General features: G+C 41.2%; 2 protein-coding genes across 10 annotated transcripts in view; one reads left to right on the top strand and one right to left on the bottom strand.

Moving 5' to 3' along the window:
- The window catches only part of LOC108514248 (uncharacterized), a 180,662-nt gene extending 175,657 nt beyond the window's left edge, over nucleotides 1-5,005 (bottom strand). For 2 of the 3 annotated variants that reach the window (XR_001881172.1, XR_001881171.1), the window contains exon 1: nucleotides 4,928-5,005. Coding sequence is in view for 1 of the 3 variants with exons in the window: in XM_017850328.1 (XP_017705817.1) it covers nucleotides 2,240-2,676; nucleotides 4,928-4,940 (450 nt within the window). In the remaining 2 variants the exon portion in view is untranslated. Of the gene's footprint in view, nucleotides 1-1,636; nucleotides 2,677-4,927 lie in introns of those variants that run through there. The other variant, XM_017850328.1, reaches the window with a different exon arrangement.
- A 41-nt stretch (nucleotides 5,006-5,046) lies between these two features.
- PRP4K (pre-mRNA processing factor kinase PRP4K) overlaps nucleotides 5,047-23,476 on the top strand; it is a 43,805-nt gene continuing 25,375 nt past the window's right edge. For 6 of the 7 annotated variants that reach the window (XR_001881169.1, XR_001881168.1, XR_001881170.1 and 3 more), the window contains exons 1-3: nucleotides 5,047-5,304; nucleotides 15,629-16,825; nucleotides 20,995-21,168. Coding sequence is in view for 2 of the 7 variants with exons in the window: in XM_017850306.1 (XP_017705795.1) it covers nucleotides 5,264-5,304; nucleotides 15,629-16,825; nucleotides 20,995-21,168 (1,412 nt within the window). In the remaining 5 variants the exon portion in view is untranslated. Of the gene's footprint in view, nucleotides 5,305-7,583; nucleotides 7,622-15,628; nucleotides 16,826-20,994; nucleotides 21,169-23,476 lie in introns of those variants that run through there. The other variant, XM_017850308.1, reaches the window with a different exon arrangement.

Raw genomic sequence — 23,476 nt, 5'->3', positions numbered from 1 at the left:
AAATACTCTCCTAATTGGATTCCATCTTCCTCCCCTGATCCCTTACAGTCTATCTCCATACTGCAGCCAAATGAACTTTCTAAAACAAATCAGGTCACTCCTCAATCCTGAACTTACTCTGTCCAGTAAACTTTTTTTTCAAAATAATTTTATTTTTATTTTATAGAGATGGGGTCTCCCTATGTTGCCCAGGCTGGCTGAAACTCCTGGGCTCAAGGGATCCTTCCACCTCAGCCTCCCAAAGTGACAGAATTACAGGCCCAAGCCACTATGCCCAACCTGCCCAGTACACTTTTAATGAAATCCAAATCCTACAAACTCCCTTTCCTGCATTACTTCCTACTCCCTTAATCACCCCACTCTCATCGCACTGGCCTCTGCCATTTTCAGCAAGTTACTAAGCCCAATTTATAATATAATTCTATTTTTAAAAAACACTACAGGCCCAGCACAGTGGCTCATGCCTGTAATCCCAGCACTTTGGGAGGCTGACAGTGGATCATGAGGTCAGGAGTTCGAGATCAGCCTGGCCAAGATGGTGAAACCCCATCTCTACTAAAAAATAAAAATTAGCAGGGCGCGGTGGCGGGCGCCTGTAATTCCAGCTACTCGGGAGGCTGAGGCAGGAGAATTGCTTGAACCCGTGAGGCGGAGATTGCAGTAAGCCGAGATCGCACCACTGCACTCTAGTCGGGGCGACAGAGCAAGACTCTGTTCCAATAAATAAATAAATAAATAAATAAAACCACTACATGGATATGCATAAAAAAGGATTGCCCAAAATGCGACTATTCACCTATGGTTAGCAGGATTATACATTTTAATTTTTTAAATGTTTTCCTATTGTGAAAATTATTTTCAATTCATGTGTTACTTATAACAAAATATATGAAAAGCTGTGTATCAAACACACAATATATTGTATAAAATATATGAAAAGCTGTGTATCAAACACAGAATATATTGTATAAAATATATGAAAAGCTGTGTATCAAACCCCATACCCCCACTGTGGTATTTAAGTATATTCAAAATCTGGAAATAAATCATAGTCACCAAAAAATCGCAACAAAAGAAAATCTGCCTACAGTAATAGCATTTACTAACAAGACATGCTGCAGGCACTTTCCCTCATTATTTCATTTTACTCTAATAATTCTAGGCAATCAGAATCATTATCCCCATGTTACTGAGTAAAATGAGGCTCAAAAAAGTTAAACTGTTTGAAATTGCCCAGTAAGTTGTGACGCCCAGGTCTGCCTGACTTGAATGCTCACGTTCTAAATACTAATCTAGCCATTGCCTCATCATATAGTAGTTACATGCAATAGTGCAGTCGAAATAACCTAGACATACAATAACAAAGGAAAAAGAGTGTAGTTATAAAAATGCTTACTGAAATGAGAATTATACATGTAAAAATTGCGGGACATGTTACATGAAAGAGCAAACTATCACATTCTATACCTGAGTATAAGAATATTTGACATTTCATATGGAAAAAAGCCAAAATAAACCAGTATGTTCAAGTTGCTTCAGTATGGGTAATGGAACTCTGGGTGATTTTCATTGTTTCGCTTTATCCTTTGGTTTGCACCAAAATTGCTTCAATACTAACAACAACAACAAAAACAAATTACGTTCTCATAAGGTTTGTTTTGTAAAAAGGAAAATTCTGCCCAGTGTTCTAAACACCTCACAGTTCCCAGTCCAGGTCTAAACCAGAGCCGTAAGTATTCTCTGAAAAGCGATCTACTCTTAATTGACATCTGGCGACTCTACATGGAGCAACGGCTTCCTCCGCAGGATGTTACGATCTTTATTTTGCTTGTAGCCTACCGCAGAATGCGCCTATTAAGAGCTTATTGAGATTGATGATTGCACAGTGTAGCTTGAAAGGTCCAAATTTAATCAGTCTCAACGGGAGAAACAAAACTCAAAATTATTTTCAAAGTATTTCGAAAACGTGTGCCTTATCTGGAAGTAATACTTAAAAGGAAGCAAGCAAAGGCGGTCAGAGAAAGTCACAAAGGCAAGCTCGCGCCCGAAGCCTGCCTCGGGCCGGTACAGTTTTGTGTGGCGTGGCGGCGGCCGCAGGGCGCCAAGCGCTGTGGTTTTTACGGTCTCGTCAGCAAGCAGGGCCGACCTCCGCTTTATCGGACAGGACCAACGCAGGATCCGCGGCGCGGCGGCAACAGGGCCCCGAGGCGGATGCCCGGGCCAGGACTCTGGCGCCTACTTACTCCTCCGCCAGCCCGCCGGCTCCGGAAAACGACCTCACAGGAATGGCGGCAAGAGCGCCGCTGCCAGCACAGGCTGAGGAGAGCGAGCCTAGGGCTCCGGGCCCAGGGATGAGACGCTCTGGCTGGGAGGCAAGGAGCACTGACACCGACCGATAGAAGCCGGTGGCCCTCAGCTTGAGCAGGCGGCTTCGGGGCGGGGACAGAAGGGACCAAGCCCCATCGCAGGCCACAGATTCTCTCACGCCGCCGCGACGCACCCCCACGATGACGCAAGCACGCATGCACCTCCCCAGCTCCCGCTGGGAAGAGCGCGCTCCCAGAGCCCCGCCCCCTCCAAGGATTTCCGGGGAGGCGGGTGCCGCCTCTGAGTTGCCACTTTTGCTCCTCGGCTCAAAAGGCGCATGCCCGGGGCCGGTTTCCGTTGCAAAGGTTCCTGAATTTGGGGAGGAAGAGCAGCAAGATTGAAATATTGGGCATAAGTTTGTTGCTTCATAAACATTTGGTGAATGAATAAACGGATACGCCGATGTTTGCTTTAATTGTAACTCCCCCTTCCAAAGGTCTCAGTCTTTCAAAACTACAACAGTAATATAGTTTTAGGTGTGTCCTTGACAAATCTATTTCATTCCCCAGGTAGCACCTTGCAAGTGAACTTGGTGAGAATTTTTTCAAGGAAATTTTTGCCAGCATCGATTTTGAAACTTAGTTTTACCATGCTCTTTAAAAAAAGACTTGGTTTGTTCAAATACCAACTTTAGTCACAATCTGGCTTCAGCGCCTATTGTTCCGGCCCCATATATCCTTCCCCACTCTTAGGATGCTTCATGTCCACGTAAAGCATAACTGCAAAATACATAGGGCAGAAGGAGACCTGGGAGATAATACTATGGTTGTAGAAATTGAGACCAGCTTGAGCTCTCGACGACAAGAGACACAGCGAAAACAAGGCATTTATTTATAATAGGCTCCTGCAAACAAGGAAAAATACGGCATTTTCTGATTGGAACGTAGTGCTCTACTACCGCTACTCAACAAACATTTGAATGCCAAAGAGCTGTGAGGGTGGATGCTCTATAAGTAGATCCTAAGCAAGGTTATATTTTTGTAGGAAGCAGCCTGATAAGAAAATAGCAGATTTTCGAGTCAGATTTTAGTTCAAAAATCAGCTTGGTACTTGGGAACTCAATCATCATAAGCAAATTACCTTACCTCTTAGTGTCAGTTTGTTCATGTGTAAAACGTGTTAGTAGTACCTGATCCGATCTTTTGCCTTCAAGTATATCACTGTTTCCAAGATGAGATCTCTCACAATTCTACTATATAGCACTGTTAATTTTAACATTATTTATTTAAAAATAGTTTACTACGTTTATTTCATTTATTTGCTTATTTTATTTGAGACGGAGTTTTTGCTTTTGTTGCCCAGGCTGGAGTGCAATGGCGCGATCTCGGCTCACTGAAACCTCCGCCTCCCGGGTTCAAGCGATTCTGCCTCAGCCTCCCGAGTAGCTGGGACTACAGGCGCCACCACGCCGGCTGATTTTTTGTATTTTCAGTAGAGACAGGGTTTCGCTATGTTGGCCAGACTGGACTCGAACTCTTGAGCTCAGGCAATCCGCCCGCCTCGGCCTCCCAAAGTGCTAGAGGATTGCAGGCCTGAGCCACCGCGCCTGGCCCTAACATTTCAAAACGTTGGGAATTCAGGCAGCAAGAGACATTTTGTAAGAACATTTGAAACCCTTCTCCCCTGGAAGTCAAGAGGTATGTATGGAGCCTTGAGATTCCGAATTCAATTTCCTAGGACAAAGGCAAACTAAGATGATTACAAGAATGAAAGTGATCGTCACGCTGCTTCTAGGTTCCAAAGTATGGATAATTTTCTTTTTTTTTTTTTTAAATGGAATCTTGCCCTGTTGCCCAGGCTGGAGCGCAGTGGCGTGATCTCAGTGCAACCTCCGCCTCTCGGGTTCAAGCGATTCTCCTGCCTCAGCCTCCCGAGTAGCTGGGATTGATTATAGGCGCGCGCCACCAAGCCCGGCTAAATTTTTTGTATTTTTAACAGAGACGGGGTTTCACCATGTTGGCCAGGCCAGTCTGGAACTCCTGGTCTCAGGTGATCCGCCCACCTCGGCCTCCGAAGGTGCGGGGATGACAGGCGTGAGCCACAGCGCCAGGCCGAGAAATATTTTTTTAAAGGCGAATTAAAGAACCTAATTGGTATTGAGAGCTCTCCAAGAGCCAGTAAATGTTTTCCCTACAATATTCCATTCTACCCCATTACTGCAGCGTCGTTATAGAAAAAACCAAAATCACATAAAGCAACTTGGGCCAAAAAACATTACACGTTCCAATCACGGAAACAACGAACTGAACGACTCCTGAATCCTGTCACCCTTCAACTATGTAAAAGTTGAAAAGATGTGTCAAATACAGTAGCAGTTCCATATTAAAAGATATTTACGTTCGAGGTACAACCCTAATTTACAGTATTTAAAAACGCCTTTCTACACACTTTCCGGGGAAGTTAATGCCACTTCAGTTGAGCTATCTAGCGAGATGGTTAAGCATTTACTGTGTCTCTTAACACCGACCAGGGAAAAATCATCAATTCGTTTGCCCGAGTTTATGAGAATTTTCACCCAACTTCTAGTCTCCATAGCCAATCAGTTTTTGGAACCGCATACCCGATGCCGACATCCCTCTCTTGTTGGCTCCCCTCGTCAGCGGGCTTCAATAACTGAACGTCCATTTCTAGCACTGACGAAAGAGCTCAAGTTTGACACGCGCCCCCAATCCTTAGCAGCACCGCCCACCATGCTCCCGGAAGTTGCGACACTACGCCCTGCGCCAGTCCCGGGACGCAGGGTTTCATATCCGGATTCTTAGCGCGGACTCAGAACCCCGCTCTTCCTACGCGGTCAGCACATGCGCGGCAGCTCTTTTCCTTCTTCTTCCACTTCCACTACCTTCCACCGTCCGGGAGCCGCCGCGACCGCCGCCGAGGAGTCAGGAAGTTCAAGATGGCCGCCGCGGAGACCCAGTCGCTGCGGGAGCAGACAGAGTAAGTAGTCTCTGTGAGTGGGCCAGAGGCTGGAGCCCGGGGACGGCCGAGTGGGAGCTGCACGGGCGGGCGGGAAAGTTCGGGCCTAACGGCGAGAGTCAAACTTTGCCTTTTCCGGCGCGATTCGTTGTGGGGTGGGAGGCATGGGGAGCAGGCGGCCTTTGAGCTTCCTTCTCCCAGAGGCCGCGGCTGCTGGGGTGAAGGCGGCCGCGGCCTGCAGCGCGTCGTTGCCCCGAGAGGCGTAGGCGCGAGCGGCCTCTACAGGTCCGGTGCGCGTGGCGGCAGTGAGGTCGCGCTTTCCTATTCCTCCCTTGGGGACCCATCTGAGCTCCCTGGCCGCAGCTCTTAGCGGCATCGGTGTTGGGGACACGAGGATCAGTGGCAGCAGGCGGGGCAAGCCCGAAGTCTTTTCTTCCTCTTGCGGTACCCCCCAGTCGTCCTTTTACTGGTGTCAGTTTAGGACCTGAAAGCAGAGAGCGGAGGTGGTAGGGTCACACTCTCTGGCCATCCCAGAGCTAGTCTGTGGCTAGCAGGATACTTGATCTCGTCACCTTGTATTCTTTAGTCCAGCAGTCACCCAGTATTGTTTTGTTTTGTTTTGTTTTTTTGAGTGCCTACCGGCAGCTTTTTTTTTTACCAACTTGCAAACTTGAGGCAAAGTAAGATAGAGTCTTTGGTTTTGAGGCCTGGCATGTTTTTTTTGTTTGTTTGTTTGAGTTTATAACCCTTTAGGAGGACGAGTGGAAGGAGTAGTGGGAATTGCTAGCTACTGCCAAACCACTTTATATCTAGAATTAAGCTAATATAAGAATCCATGCGACCAAATGAAAAATGAAAAAAAAAAATACGTGTGTATGCTGCAAGGTTAACCATTGGTTAACTAAAAGCAGTATTTTGCTCTTCATGTCTATGTTAGGAAAACTCAAACAAGAACCATAATAGAGAGAATGGATTTTACGGCAGTGTTCCTATAGCGACCGTTTTTTTTGCATCTGCACTGTCTCATCTGTTTCCAGCCATCTTAGAAAGAGGTATAGTCTCCCAGCAAGTTGTGACTGAGCGATAGGAGAAATCTTTGCCACCAGACAACCTGACACTTCTTTGCTGTGCGTCCAGTTGTGGGCTCCTCGGAAAAACGGAATTTTTAACTAAGGGCTTTTCAAAACTGCTATATTATTTTTATAATTTGACTTAGCAGAGAACAAATGGATTCTGAAGTTTTAAACTAGCTTTAACCTCTTACTGTTTCTCACCGAGTTCATTGTGTGGCAGTTAGTGTTTATGCCAATACAGTGCAGATCTCATGCTATGTGGTTACATTTTCTACTAATCTGAAAATTTCTGTAGTATTATGTCCATTTATTTGATTTTAGGGATGTTTGAGATTCATTTCGAGGAGTGAGTTAGTCATATTTTATTCATATACTATTTTCAAATAATGTTAGACTTAATAATTTTAAAAATACATATTCAGGCCTCTACTATATGAATAACAGAGGTAGTGTTGAATTTCCCTTCCCTTCCCCACAGAACACTTGGTGTAAATGGAATATTTGGTCTGTATATGTCTCACTTTCAGTAGTTTGAAAGTATTTAACAAAGACGATAACCATTTGATATGAAAGCAAACACTGTGCCTGGTGCTCACAGTGAGTCCTTGAATATAGTGTCTACAACAGTTCTTTGGAGAACACTGAGTAGTTTACAGTTATATGGAATCTATTCAAAATAGAAAATTTAGGAAGAATAAATATAAAAAGTAGCTTTTAAGCTTCCTGAAGGCTTTAATTCTTTTAACAACCCTATAGAGGTAGATGCTTTTATTTTCCTTGTTTTAAAGATGATGAAACTGAAACACAGAGAAATTGAGTAACTTGCTCAAGGTCACCCTAAGTGGCACACCCATTTAAACTCAGGCAGTGTGGTTCTAAAGCCCTGCTGCTAACTATTGTACTGTCTGGCCTCCCACTGTACAATGTGGCTTCTTTTTAAATTGCTTTTCAAGTATGAAATTTTTTTATTTTTTCCACTGTCCCAGAAAGATCCATTTTTTGATGTGACGTGTCTAATTTATTGAGACCTAATTTCTCAAACCTGATTTGGCAAAGCAGGGACCAGAGGGAAGGTTTTAAGACTAGTTAGTCTTTTGGACCCATTCTGATTTTTATATCTACATTAATTCTTTTTATTCATTTTATTTATCTTTGAAACAGCTCTTGTCACCCAGACTAGAGTACAGTGACACTAGCATAGCTCACTGTGGCCTCAACCTCAAGTGATCCTCCTACCCCAGCCTCTGGAGTAGCTGGGACCACAGGTATGCAACACCACGCCCAACTAATTTTTTTTTTTTTTTTTGAGACGGAGTCTCACTTTGTCTCCAGGCTAGATTGCAGTGGTACGATCTTGGCTCACTGAAACCTTGGACTCTCTGGTTCAAGCAATTCTCCTGCCTCAGCCTCCCGAGTAGCTGGGATTAGAGGCATGTACCACCACGCCCTGCTAATTTTTGTATTTTTAGTAGAGACAGGGTTTCACCTTGTTGGCCAGGATAGTCTCAATCTCCTGACTGCGTGATCCACCCGCCTCAGCCTCCCAAAGTTCTGGGATTACAGGCGTGAGCTACCGTGCCCGGCCATGCCTAGCCAATTTTTAAATATTTTTGTAGAGGCAGAGTCTTCCCATGTTGCCCAGGCTGTTCTTGAACTACTGGGCTCAAGTGCTGCAGGTACTAGGGAGTCTGAGGCAGGAGGATCATTTGAGCCCCTAGGAGTTTGAATCCAGCCCAGGCAACATAGCCAGACCCAGTTTCTTAAAAGATGTATACATTTTAACTTGTCAGAGAAATAGGCTTAATTACTTTCCTGGTAAAGTAGCAGTGGCGTTCACTTTGCTCATCACTAAAAAAAATTTGTGAAGAACTGTCTAGCTTAAAAACGGCTTTATTCATACACAAATTTAAATCAGTCAGTTCTCCGTGTCTCTGTATATTTTGAATGCCTACCATATAAATTCACTAAGACTATTATTCTTTGGAAAAAAATGTGAAAGAGGAAGTTAAAATAACACTGGTGGTTGGTGATTGGTGACTATTTTATTTTATTTTATTTTATCTTTTGAGACCGAGTCTCTGTTGCCCAGGCTGGAGTGCAGTAGCGCAATCTTGGCTCACTACAACCGCTGCCTCCCGGGTTAGTGATTCTCTTGTCTCTGTCTTCTGAGTAGCTGGGATTACAGGCATGCCACACCATGCCCTGCTAATTTTTGTATTTTTAGTAGCGACGGGATTTCACCATGTTGGCCAGACTGGTCTCGAATGCCTGACCTCAGGTGATCTGTCAGTCTCGGCCTCACAAAGTATTGGGATTACAGGTGTGAGCCTCTGCACCTGACTGTGACTCTATTATTTTAAAGGCGTTCCATGATTTTAATTCATTGTTCTGGATGCCTCAAGACTTGACTTTTTTAAAAGGTAAAACTTAACAAAGCAAATATATAAATACTGTTCAGCACCCGCATGTTGTCTGCACTTCTCATTCACCTTTGCTTCCAAATAATGTGATCCGAAGAATGTTATCCACTCAATAAGTTCTCTATAAATATATGTTTTGTGATAAACCTGTTGTGATAAACCTGTTGTGACCAAGTTGGTATACACATCCACTTGGCTAAATGTGGGATGTTAAATTGTAAAATGGTAATGTTAAAGCGTAAATTTATATAAATGAAATGTATATGGCCTGTATTTATTGTCAGTATAAACTATCCAAGAGGACTATTAGGTATCTTAACAGGAAACCTTTTTCTTGAGCTTTATAAGAAAGTCATTGATAATAAACCTAATTTAGCTATTTTAGCACAAGCCCATTGTATGTAATACATTATACCATTGACTCAGTCTTTCAAGTTTCCCAGATTGACCTGGTCAGACTTTAGTTGTTACTTTTAGTGACATTTGCATTGAGAGATGAGCTGAGACTGGTAAAGATCCATTGTATGCCTAGCCCCTGTATAAGAAAATGCTATAATTAAGGTTAACCTAATTGTACCAAGCTGGTAACATTTTTAGCAGGAACCTACTCATTATTTCTTAAGATAATACTCATTAATTTACAATGGAAACTAGTTACTCATGGGAATGACCCTTCTACAGTGATACTGGTCATCATGATGTATGTCTGATTCCCAGAAGCTCTAGGAGCTAGATTTTTTTTTTTTTTTTTTATAGAAGTTGATTCCTCTATGGGTAAACTCTTGAGAATTTTAATGAAACTCCTAAGATTTTGTAACTTGTTAGCATTAGAAAAGATAAGGGTTCAAAAAACTGATTTTCCTTTGGCGGGGGTTGATGAGATATAAGTAATTTTGAATATCACTCATTCAAAAATAGGTGTGTGCTATGTGTGTGCACTGTGTGAGGCACTGGAGATAAAACTGAGCAAAGCAAAATCTTAACTTTCAAGTTCTAAGAGTCTATAATAGATAGTGTAACCATCTTTAAGCAACTTCTATATGTTTTTTGTTTGTTTGTTTTTGAGATAGAGTTTTGCTCGTTGCCCGGGCTGCAGTGCAATGGCGTGATCTCAGCTCACCACAACCTCTGCCTCCCAGGTTCAAGCAATTCTCCTGCCTTAGCCTCCCAAGTAGCTGGGATTACAGGCATGCGCCGCCACGGCTAGCTAATTTTTTTGTATTTTTAGTAGAGATAGGGTTTCTCCATGTTGGTCAGGCTGATCTTGAACTTTGGACCTCAGATGATCCCCCTACCTCGGCCTCCCAAAGTGCTAGGATTACAGGTGTGAGCCACTGTGCCCAGCTTTTTTTTTTTTTTTTTTTTTTTTTTTTTTTTTTTTTTTGAGACGGAGTCTTGTTCGCCACCCAGGCTGAATGCAGTGGCACAATCTTGAGTCACTGCAGCCTTCGCCTCCCAGGTTCAAGCACTTCTCCTGCCTCAGCCTCCGGAATAGCTGGGATTACAGGCATCCGCCATTATACCTGGTTAGTTTTTTGTATTTTTGTAGAGACGGTTTCACCATGTTGACCAGGCTGGTCTTGAACCCCTGACGTCAAGTGATCTGCCTGCTTCAGCCTCCCAAAGTTCTGGGTTTATAGGTGTGAGCCACTGTGCCTGATCTTATGTTATTCTATATATATAATTGACACAAACAATACTTATGAGCACCTGCTATAGATTAGATAATCTAGGCCCTTAGACACAGAACAGTGAACTAAAATGAAAATTCTGCTCATAGAGTGCTTACAATATGATAGGGAGAGACAAACAATAATTATATTAGTGGTAACAGTTGCTTTGGAGAAAAATGTTAAGCACAGAAGGAGAGTATGTGTGCAGTGGGGTGGTTTTGCATTTAAAATAGATTGATCAGGAAAACTTGTTTGAGAAAGTGACGTTTAAGCAAAGACCTAAGGCTGGCAAAGGTAGCCAGGAATGCATGTATCTGGGGAAAGCGATCCTGGCAGGAGAAACAGGTACCACGTACCTGAGATGTGAGTATGCCTATTGAAGGAGCATGGTGTGGCTGGAGCAGGGTGACCGTGGGAGAAGAGTTTTAGGTTTAGAGTGTTGGGTATTTTGGGGCTATAAGTATAGGACCTTTTGCTCTGAATAAGGTAGAGAGCAATAAAGTTTCACAAAGAATAGTGATATAATCTGACTTCTAAAGCATCTTAATCAAATGGAAGATCTTTTGACTGACTTGGAATACTGGCCTTCTCACTGGTTTGTTGTGTGTGACCTTAGGCAAGTCCCTTGAACCTCAGAAGTCTCAAATGGAGAGAAATTTCTTGAACACTTAGTGTGACAGCCTTTTATACTATGAACTCATTTAATTTTCATAAGCCCTATGATTTGTCAGTACTGTTTCCCCATTTTTTACAGTTGAGGAAACTGAGGCACAGAAGAGCAACTTGCCTAAGGTTACAATAGCTTTGTCATGTTGGAGGCAGCATTTAAACCAGGTACTTTGACTCCAGAATCTATGCTCTTTGATGCTATTCCTTAAAATAACATTCTTATTAGCAGTCCTTTCAGCTCCACAGGATTTTTGTAAATAAATATATTTATCTAGCATCTATACAATAATAATAGCTTATTTGGGGGTGGAAGGGACTTGGTCTGTGCTAGGCACTGTCATAAGCATTTAACATCTATTCACTGTGTAAACTTCCTAACACCTTTTCAGGTGGGTACGATTATTTTCTCCATCATGTAGATGAGGTGCCTGAGGATCACTTGCCAAGACCGCACAGCTAGTAAGTAATGGAACTGGGGTTTGAACCCAGGCAGTCTGGCTCCAGAGACGCTTAACCACTCGACTATCCTTGGTCTTGAGGATAGTCTTGAGTTAAAACTCAAAACTTTAGGTAATTTTGAATTTGAGCTTAGTGACTAGAATTTTGTGCTTTGGGCACTAGATTTTATATACCTAAAGATAATTCTCAATCTTTAAAGGCTCTCCTACCTTCATAACTTGAATTAGCCTAAATTTTTCTCAGACTTTTCCCCATGTAAGTCAAGGTTCAGGAAACAGAGACCTTCTGGACTATGGGATGGGAGATTTCTGGGGGAAAAGGATGAGAATATAGCCTGTATAAAGAACAAAGTTAAAATGCCTTGGAATCTTTTTTACTGAAATCTGTGTGACTTCTTTCCCTTCCGTAATAAAGCAATGATGGTGTTTTGTTTTTTGTTTTTGAGATGGGGTCTTCCTTTGTTGCCCAGGCTGGAGTGCAGTGGCGTGGTCATGACTTACTGCAGCCTTTAACTCCTGGGCTCAAGTGATCCCCTGCTAGGTTCAAGTGATCCTACCTCAGCCTTTTGAGTAGCTGGGACTATAAGCACATGCTACCACACCCAGTTAATTTAAATTGTTTTGTAGAGATAGAGTCTCACCGGGCCGGGTGCGGTGGCTCAAGCCTGTAATCCCAGCACTTTGGGAGGCCGAGACGGGCGGATCACGAGGTCAGGAGTTTGAGACCATCCTGGCTAACACGGTGAAACCCCGTCTCTACTGAAAAATACAAAAAAGCTGGCTGGGCGAGGTGGCTGGCGCCTGTAGTCCCAGCTGCTAGGGAGGCTGAGGCAGGAGAATGGCGTAAACCCGGGAGGCGGAGCTTGCAGTGAGCTGAGATCTGGCCACTGCACTCCAGCCCGGGCGACAGAGCGAGACTCCGTCTCAAAAAAAAAAAAAAAAGAGATAGAGTCTCACCGTGGTGCCTAGGCTGGTCTTGAATTCCTGGGCTCAAGGAATCCTCCCACCTCAGCCTCCCAAAGTGTGGGATTACAAGTGTGAACCACTGCACATGGCCTGGTGGTGTTTTTTTTTGATACCAAGATACTGCACTTCTTCCAATTCTTTGAGAAAAATTAATGATCCAGAGAACACTACTGTATTTGTTCTGTGTCTTCTCATACTCCATTAGAGAGAAGTCAACCCAAATTAAAACCTGACTTTCACCAGAGAATGTAGCTTCTCCTGCACATCTCTTAAATACCTTTTCCTGCCAGAAATGGAAGTTGGCAATGTGACATCCAAAAATCAAAGTTCTTTGAATATGATACCCTGTAGTGGCTATGTGTTTTCACTCCCCCTCATTGCTGTCAACTAATTAATAACTTCTCAATCATACCACCATTCTCTCTGTCCCCCACCCCTTCTCCCAGCAAGTTTATTCAAGACTGTAAGACCTGGCTAGACAACCTACTTTTGCAGTTTGTGGACCTCTGTGACTCCAGTGAACCTTTAATTCTCTCTCAACCACCCACTCCTAGAATCATATACTATCTTGTCATCTCCTAGACTTTGTCTACTTGGAATCTTTTTTTTTTTTTTTTTTTTTTAAGAGATGGAGAGTTCTCTCTGTTGCCCAGGCTGGAGTGCAGTGGTACAATCATAGGTCATTGCAGCTGCAAACTCCTGGGTTCAAGTGGTCTTCCACCTCAGCCTCCTGAGTAGCTGGGACTACAGTTGTGCACCACTGTGCCTGGCTCCACTTGGAATCTTAACCTCAATGCCTTTCACAACACTGATCTACTTGAATTTGCTATATATAACTGCCTTTGTCACCGTCTTTCTCTATCTGAAATGCCCCTTTTTCCTTTCTTGTTAATTCCTTACTCATTCTCTAGGGCAGTGTTACTCAACATGTTTTTTTTTTTTTTTTTTTTTTTTTTTAAGACAGGGTCTTGCTCTGTCACCCAGGCTGGAGTGCAGTGGCGCCATCATGGCTCATTGCAGCCTTGACCTCCCAGGCTCAGGTAATCCTCCCACCTCAGCCCTCTGAGTAGCTGGGACTACAGGTTTGCACTGCCACACCTAGCTAATGTTTTTGATTTTTAGTAGAGATGAGGTCTCACTATGTTGCCAAGGCTTGTCTCGAACTCCTGGGTTCAAGTGATTCTCCCACCTTGGCCTTCCGTAGTGCTGGGATTACAGACCTGAGCCATTGTGCCTGGGCTAACCTTTATTTTTTAATCCCTGTCCTTTCTCAGTAAACATTTCTGTCCTCCTAAAGTCCCTGCTTAACAAATTGGTTTCTTTCTGTGATCTATAAAACGCTGTCCCTGACTGTTCTCAAAATGAGTTTAGGTGATCCTTCGGGGTTCCCATAATGCCCCTAGTCGTGTCTTCATCATTGCACTTCTCCAGTATTTGATGGTTATGTCATGTGACTTGGTTTTCCACCAGACATTTCTTTGAGGGAGGCAAATACTGGTTTTGGGTGCTGTGTCACCCAGGCTGGAGTGCAATGGCACGATCTCGGCTCACTGCAACCTCTGCCTCCCAGGTTCAAGTGATTCTCCTGCCTCAGCCTCCCGAGTAGCTGGGATTACAGGCACGTGCCGTTATGCCTGGCTAATTTTTGTATTTTTGGTAGAGACAGGGTTTCACCATGTTAGTCAGGCTGGTCTTGAATTCCTGACCTCAAGTGATCCGCCCACCTCAGCCTCCCAAAGTGCTGGGATTACAGACGTGAGCCACCACACCTGGCTTGTACATCTGTTTTCCTGCCACTTGGCTTAATGCTTACTTGTAGTTGGTGAGGTTTTTTCAAATGTTAAAGAGATTCTGAGTAGACTGATGAATTCTTAGGTTGAAAGGATAAACTTACTAAAAGTATAGGAGTATATAATATGAAGACCTGACAAAATAAACCATAGCTTTCTCCAAAAATAGTATGATGGCCTGAATCTAGATAATTTAAGGCCACTTTTGGTCTGATATTCTAGGATGATGGTTTATTATGGAGTAACTTTTAAAGAGAAGGTTAAATAATGCTTTTGACCCAGTATTTAACCTCGAATTATTAAACACCAAGGACTTGATAAAATAATTTAGAATCATAAACTCTTTAACTCAGCGTAAGCCAAACATTTAAGCACAGAATCCCCCACTTTATTATTTATTTCCAAAGCATCTGTTAATGTGAATGTATTTTGGGAAACTGAGTTCTCATTTGAAATTCAGAGAGATTAAATCACTTGCTGAATGAATATTGGGTTGAACTATATTAAATTGCTGATATTAGACTTGTTGACTTACAAAAGACCCTTCCATGTGGTTCAACCAAATGTCATATGATTGCTTAGTGGCAACTACAAATCTAGAGTCCTAACTTCTGGTTTAGTTCTCTTTGAAGATTTAACTTTTGAGGATGTGTTTATACTATCACCATCATCAGTATCAGCTGCCAGTGCACACTGATTGAGTGCTTATTTTGGGTATAGCTCAGTATTGGCTCTAGAGTTTTGTTTTGTTTTTAAGGTATAAGATGAAATCCGCTCAAAACAAGTGACCTGCTGGGTTTATTGTAGCAACACCAAGTTTTATGAATTTCAAGTGGAGAAGGAGATTAGTCTTCCAGTGTATGTTAATAGTTATTAGGTCTTATTAAAAAGGAAAATGGGCCCTTTGGTTGTTACTGTGTGAGAAATGTTGGTTTAAAAATTAAGTTACTGAGTGGCTCCTTGAACTAAATCAATGTTAATGAGGTTTTGCTGTGCCTGGTTTGTTGTTCCCTTTTTCTCTAACCTATAATTTTTAAGCTCACTCCATTAGTGATTTCCTCTAATACTATTGGTGAGTTCAACCATTAGAAACACAATAAAGTTGTGTCACTATCCAACTCAGTTCTTGCATAGACCTTCTTTGAAATAAAATGTCTGAAGCTGTTCTGAAAAAATTTTAGTGACTGACTTCGTGTTTTACATTGAGATGTATTTTTTCATTACTGTTATTTTGTTATGACTCTTTGAATACTTGATAAATGATATGATTTTAAAGTGTGTTTGATATATTTATAGGATGGAAGATGCTAATTCTGAAAAGAGTGTAAATGAAGAAAATGGAGAAGTATCAGAAGACCAGTCTCAAAATAAGCACAGTCGTCACAAAAAAAAGAAGCATAAACACAGAAGTAAACATAAGAAACATAAACATTCCTCAGAAGAAGATAAGGATAAAAAACATAAACATAAGCATAAACACAAGAAACACAAAAGAAAAGAGGTTATCGATGCTTCTGATAAAGAGGGTATGTCTCCAGCAAAAAGAACTAAACTTGATGATTTAGCTTTGCTAGAAGACTTGGAAAAACAGAGAGCCTTGATTAAGGCTGAACTTGATAATGAGTTAATGGAAGGAAAGGTCCAATCTGGTATGGGGCTCATTTTGCAAGGTTATGAGTCTGGCTCTGAAGAAGAGGGGGAGATTCATGAGAAGGCAAGAAATGGAAATAGGTCTAGTACTAGATCTTCAAGTACAAAGGGGAAACTTGAACTTGTGGACAATAAAAATACTACAAAAAAACGAAGTAAAAGCAGATCCAAAGAACGGACTAGACATAGGTCTGATAAAAAGAAAAGTAAGGGGGGTATTGAAATCGTTAAAGAGAAAACAACTAGGAGCAAGTCAAAGGAGAGGAAAAAATCTAAAAGCCCATCCAAAAGAAGTAAGTCTCAAGATCAAGCAAGGAAATCAAAATCCCCTATCCTTAGAAGGCGATCTCAAGAGAAAATTGGTAAGGCCAGATCTCCTACTGATGATAAGGTTAAAATTGAAGATAAAAGTAAATCAAAAGATAGGAAAAAATCCCCAATTGTAAATGAAAGTAGAAGTCGCGATCGATGTAAAAAATCCAGATCCCCAATTGATTTAAGAGGTAAATCCAAAGACGGAAGGTCACGGTCCAAAGAGAGAAAATCAAAACGGTCTGAAACTGAGAAAGAAAAGAAGCCAATTAAATCTCCCTCTAAAGATGCTTCATCTGGGAAGGAAAATAGGTCACCCAGTAGAAGACCTGGTCGTAGTCCTAAAAGAAGAAGTTTGTCTCCAAAACCACGTGATAAATCAAGAAGAAGCAGGTCTCCACTTTTCAATGATAGAAGATCTAAGCAGAGCAAATCTCCCTCTCGAACACTGTCTCCTGGCAGAAGAGCCAAGAGCCGATCCTTAGAAAGAAAACGAAGAGAACCAGAGAGAAGACGACTTTCTTCTCCAAGGTAACTTGTTGACAAAATGTTAAAGCTTTTTACCAATGCATGAGATTTTAAACGGAAAACTAGAACTTGTGGACAATTAAAAATGAAGTAGTAAGTAAAATAAAATAAGTGAAGTAGTAATGAGTTTCATAATTTTAAGTAATCCAGTCCATTAACCATGTTAATATTTGCACTTTTGTCAATGAGTATTGTAATTATAGGTGTTTAACAAATACTGAACTTGATGATAGAATTGGGTTTTTTTTCACATTCTTGATTTAATACCTAGTTTGCTAAGGCACTCCTTTCAATCCATGTAATTTGGCTGATAAATCTTCATTGGGAGCGTGCACAGAGAGGATTATTACTTCATTGAACAGTGGTAGGCTGAAACTTTTTGAAACGGGGGAAAGGTAATCAATTTAACAATTGTGTTCTGTTCCTTCTCTTGTATTTGCATGAGTTTTAAATTTTAACAGTATAAATAGAAACCAATACCAACATTTTTTGGTCCCCAAGGTATAATTAAAATGGAAAATTTTGTAATACATATAATCTCATTGTTGACAAGTAGTATCTCTTAAGCTTAAGAATAGTATAAAAAATTATTTTGTACTGTTTGAATAATATATTGTCTTAGTTCTTATAAGTCCTCATGTGATTATCTTAACTCATCAGGTGAAGGGGCTCTCATACCTAATTTATAAATGAAGAAATAGAATCAAATAATTTATATAATTTACCTAGGATCATAGAACGAAAGTATTTGCAAGGAGGAGTGTTTATACCACTTAAACTACTTTAGAAACTGATTTCTTAATATCTTTTATATTTAATGTTTACATATTATGAAATTGCCAGCCAGGTTTTGCTTATTAAAAGAATATTGGCTTATACTGTGTAAGGATGTTATTAATTCCTAGCCATTTACTGTGTTCATATTAATATTTTCTGTGAATGGGTATAAATACAAACTGACCCAGAAAGTGAAGTCATCATATTTTCAGAGAAATTTCAAATTTTATTTCCAAGTACTGTGTCTTAAGAGAGTCTTGTTGGCACTGTAATTAAATAGCCTCTTTTTCCTTTGGCTTCCTGGATTAAGGCAGTTATTAGTTTTACTGATTCTGTTATCTCAAGTGCTTCTTAATTATCCTGGTGGTCTTTCAGTTTGCTTTCAGTTTGAAGAGCAAATTCTGAGGAGTTTATTAAAGAGACTAGAGCTGAGTATTTGAAACAAAATTTTTTTTTTAATTATAGAAGTGGTGCATACTTATTAAAGAGAAATCCAAATAAGCCTGTAAATTGGCTCCCTTTTCATTTCTCCACTACTACTCCTTAGAAATTTATGTTCTCTTAGCTCTTCCTTTGCACAGACAATAACATGGATATGAGGGATTTTTTTTTTTTTTTTTTTTTTTTAAACGAAGCTGGAGTTATTCATATTCACATGTGGCTTTTTTCAGGAAACATTTCTGTGACAAAACATACAGATTCTTTTTCATTCTGCCTAACACCAACTGGTATTTCATTGTAAATGTATTACAGTATCATTCTCCTGTTGAAACTGATGAAAAATTTAGGCTGGTTCCAATTTTTCACTATTATATGCGAAGATGTCCATTGGTTATGTGTGAGGTTTCTTTATAGAATAGATTCATAAAAGTGGACTTGCAAAGTCTCAGGGTATATACATTTACATTTTAGAAAGTTGTTACTAAATTTCCATCCTGGAAAGTTAGATCAATTTCTACTTCTATGACTACGTAAACTGCCCTTCTTCCTAAAACTTTATTAGGAAAGTTTAGGAAGATCTTTATTACCAGGATACCATATAGTATTTTGTCACCCAAAATTGTTTTAATCAAAATTTCTTAGATGGCTAGTGAGGATGAACATTTTATTTTCTTTATTTTCTTTTTTTTTTTTTTTAATTTTTTTTTTTTTATTATTTTTTTTTGAGACGGAGTCTCGCTCCTTTGCCTGGCTGGAGTGCAGTGGTGCAGCCTTGGCTCGCTGCAACCTCCGCTTCCTGGGTTCAAGCAGTTCTCCTGCCTCAGCCTCCCCAAGTAGCTGGGACTATAGGCGCGTGTCACCATGCCCTGCTAATTTTTTTTTTTTTTTTTTTGTATTTTTAGTACAGACAAGGTTTCCCCATGTTGGCCAGGCTGGTCTCGAACTCTTGACCTCAGGTGATCCGCCTGCCTTGGTCTTTCAAAGTGTTGGAATTACAGGCATGAGCCACTGTGCCTGGCCGGTTTGTATTTTTTAACTGGTCTTTGAGACTGTGCGTGTGGGTGAGCAGATTAAATAAGAGTTTCCTCAGATGACCCTATCAAGAAAGCACTACCAAGAAGTAAGCACTGCAGATCTGAGTCAAAGTCTACCTTGCTCATTTTGGCTGGATCAGAGAAAGATTCTTGAGTTCTGTATACTGTGCTGAAACATGCGAGACAGGTTGTGTTTTTAGGTTTTTATTAAATGAGGAAGGCTGGGTGCAGCGGCTCGCCTGTAATCCAGCACTTTGGGGAGGCTGGGACAGGTGGATCACCTGAGGTCGGGAGTTCGAGACCAGCTTGACCGACATGGAGAAATCCTGTCTCTACTAAAAATACAAAATTAGCTGGGCGTGGTGGCTCATGCCTGCAATCCCAGCTACTCGAGGCTGAGGCAGGAGAATCGTTTGAAGCCGGGAGACGGAGGTGGCAGTGAGCCGAGATTGAGCCACTGCACTACAGCCTGGACAACAAGAGCTAAATTCCATCTCAAAAAATAATAATAAATTAGGAAAATACTGTAATGTTATTATTTGATTATGGAGACAAACCTATTTACAGTCTGACTGTTCAGATTGAATAGTTGTGTCCAAACCTGGAATAACATTAAGAAATGTTCAAAACCTGTTTTGAAAAATTAAGCTGTAGAAAGGCCTGTTGTAATACAAAGATCACATTAAACGAGTAAAACTCACTGAAAGGTACTTGTTTGATAAGTGTTGAAAAGTTGGGTTTTTGTAGGGTTTTTTGGGGAGGCTGGAGGCAGGGTCGCACTCTTGTCACCCAGGCTGGAGTGCAGTGGCATGATCTCTGCTCACTGCAACTTCTGCCTCCCAGACTCACGCAATCCTCCCAGTTGAGCCTCCCTAGTAGTTGGGACTATATTCACATGCCACCACACTTGTCTAATTTTTATATTTTTTGTAGAGATAGGGTTTTGCCATGTTACCCAGGCTGGTCTCAAACTCCTGAGCTTAAGTGATCCATCTGCCTCAGCTTCCCAAAGTGCTGGGATTACGAGTGTGAGCCACCACACCTAGCTATTGTTTTTGGTTTTTTGAGACAAGTTCTCACTCTGTCACCTGGGCTGCAATGGCACAAACACAGCTACTGCAGCCTCAACCTCGTGGGCTCAGGTGATCCTCCCTCAGCCTCTGAAAGTGCTGGGATTACAAGTGTGAACCACTGTGCCTGGCCTATTATACTTGACATTAAAAATAAGATTTTTGGCCAGGCATGGTGGTTCACGCCTGTAACCTCAGCACTTTTGGATGCCAAGGGAGAACCACTTGAGGCCAGGAGTTCGAGACCAACCTGGGCAACATAGCAAGACCCCCATCACTACAAAACAAAATTAGTCAGGTGTGGTGGCATGCCCTTAATGGTTCCAGCTACTCAGGGGGACTGAAATGGAAGGATTGCCTGAGCCTGGGAGGTCAAGGCTGCAGTGACCCATGTTTGCACCACTGCACTCCAGCCTAGGTGACAGAGTTAGACCCTGTCTCAAAAAAAAAAAAAAAAAAAAGATCCTTAATTGGAGAAATGTCAAGATGTAGAAAGAAAAAGTCATCAATGGAAATGGGATATTTGAGTAAATAGAATATTATACTCACGTGGGCATGTTTTATTTGGGTTGTTTCTTTGAAATTAGAATCAGTGACTTTACCAGTATGAATAACCTTTAGTAATTCTTCAAATTGTGGGACCAGAGGAAATAAGACCTTTCGTTGTTTGCCTACAATAACACCAAAATGTCATTGTGACCATCTGAGTAAGTTTTGTTACAAAATACATTAATCAGAGTTCACTCTCTTTAGGCTAGTGTGCCTTTTTAAAACAGATATTCCTTGCATATAGAAAAAAATCATTTACTTTGATTTATTTTTCTTTTAACTTGCATTTGATCCCCTTAAGAACACGACCTCGAGATGATATCCTCAGTAGACGTGAAAGATCAAAAGATGCCAGCCCCATCAATAGATGGTCTCCAACCCGAAGAAGAAGTAGATCTCCCATTAGAAGGAGGTCTCGTTCCCCGCTCAGACGCAGCAGGTCTCCAAGAAGAAGAAGCAGGTCTCCTCGGAGAAGGTAAAGACCTTTCATCCTTGTGACTCATTAAACTCGGAATGTTTTTAAACCACCAGTGAGCTCAGTGGGCAGGTTTTGTTTTAGACCAGTTTTCTCTGAAAAATCGTAGTTATGTTCCCATAGTTTCCTTTTACCAGCAGTCTTTACACATGGGTTTTCTTTTATGTCGTTTCCTTTGAATTTTAACCAAATCATTGCTCATTTAAGATGCAATAAAATGAATCTTTTAAGAGTAGGACTTTTTTCTCTCTTTTATAAGAGATAAATATTATTAAATGAGCCAGGCTTAGGGATTTTTTTTTTTTTAAACCAGCAAGGTAGAGCATATAGTAGTAAATATGTAGCCCAGTTTCTTATCATTTTATATTAATTTTGCATATTGATAGTTACTGTAGACTTTGGCCAAGGCCTATTTAATTTGCCATAGAAACCACTTTATCTGAAGCATATGTAGTCAGTAGTAGGTTAAAAAGGTGGTTTATAAAGCAGGGAATCGTTTTTTAAAATTCATACATACATGAAATATTTTGATATAAAACAAATGGGTATTTGTTTGCCCATCTTTTAACATTTTTAATTGAAGTAATAAATGAATGTAATTCTTAAAAAACAAAGGATTGTATTGTAGTCATCTCTACATATCTCTCAGAATTTTTGTATGCTGTACTCCTAGAAGTGGAAATGCATGGTCTGAGTACACTCTGGACAATGAGGGGTTTTATTTATTTATTTTTTTTAGACAAAGTCTCACTCTGTTGCCCAGGCTGGAGTGCAATGGCGCGATCTCACTGCAACCTCCACCTCCCGAGTTCAAGCAATTCTCCTGCCTCAGCCTCTCAAGTAGCTGGGACTACAGAGGTGCGCATGCCACCATGCCCGGCTAAAATTTTTTTTTTTTCTTTGTATTTTTTTAAATAGAGATGGAGTTTCACTATGTTGGTCAGGCTGGTCTCAAACTCCTGACCCCAAGTGATCCGCCCGTCTCGGCCTCCCGAAGTGCGGGGATTACAAGCATGAGCCACCGCACACAGCCACAATGAGGGTTTTTAATACCACCCCTCACCCATGTTTCTCTTTTGCCTATTTTCATCACACCTTTTGTTCTTCTAGAGTCAGTATAATCGTTGTGATCATGTATGTATTCATTGCTGAGCAAATAGTCGGGGGAGGAGGGCAGAGAGGACCTTCCATCTGAGACTGCTAGTCTTCTGGCTCCAAGCTGATCTTACAACTTGCTTTTTTCTCTCTTCCCTTTTTATAAAAAATTTCTTGTGTTCTGAAATTTTATTGTGTCTCTATATGTGGATCTTTATCCCCATTTATTTTGCTAATTACTAGATAGGGCCTTTAAAGCAGGGAGTTTATGGCCTTCTGGGAAATTTTTGTGCTTTTTTTTGTTTTCTTTCTGTTTTTTCCAGTTGGACCTTCCGTATTGCTCCATATATTAATGTTTTATTCTTGTTTTCCAGAAATAGTATTTCTTATGTCTCAGACAATAGCGAGGTTATTTTGTGAGATTTTTGTTCTTTATAGTTTTCTTTGCTATATTTTGTTTCTTCCCAGATTCCTTTTGCTGCATGTTTACCTTTTCATTTGAAGACTTTTCTCACACAGCTGGACCGTTCGTTGCTGCCTATTCTGACTTAATATTTAGGTACTCAGAAAGCTGAATGGGATTTTTCTTCTATTGTGACAGTGTAGAATTTGTCAGCTAGTGGTTATCACTTCAGAGTAATTAGATATTTTTGGATATCAGTGACTGTAGATGTATTTTCTTAGGCTATGAGTTTTCCAGAATCCTTTCATCTTCTCCTGGGAAATAGACCTGGCTACCAGTAGAGTTCTCTTTCTTCATAATGTAAGCTTCCTTATAATCCCTCTAGTTCTGGTGTGCGCCTCTCAGCATCTGGAATGACCAACACTTCCCTAGAAAGTAAATCTTTAACTGTTCTGCTAGAATGCGAAGGGAGTGGTTGACGTTTTCCACTGAGTTGGGGAGGGGAGTCTGGCTGTTTATAAAGGCTTTCAACCAATTCTGTCTTCAGCTCTTACCTCATACCATCTTGCGGAGCATAGGGAGTCTCCAATTCCTGAGGCTTTCTGGGAGTGTTGTGACATGTTCTGTTTCTGATTTACCTTGTGTGTTCATGTTGGACCAATATTCAACTCAATTTGATCTGTTACTATTCTTTACTCCAGTCTGCACATTCCAGGGTTTTCTTCTCATCTCTGCTATCATATCTCTTGACATTCTCCTTGCCTGAGGGTTTTCCTCCCCTCCCCACCCCACCCCACCCCACCCCACCCC

The sequence above is a fragment of the Rhinopithecus bieti genome, unplaced genomic scaffold (genome assembly GCF_001698545.2).
Source record: "Rhinopithecus bieti isolate Rb0 unplaced genomic scaffold, ASM169854v2 scaffold_32012, whole genome shotgun sequence".
NCBI lineage: Eukaryota > Metazoa > Chordata > Mammalia > Primates > Cercopithecidae > Rhinopithecus > Rhinopithecus bieti.
Note: the sequence above shows the minus strand (reverse complement) of the source record. Positions and strands in the feature narration are given on the sequence as shown.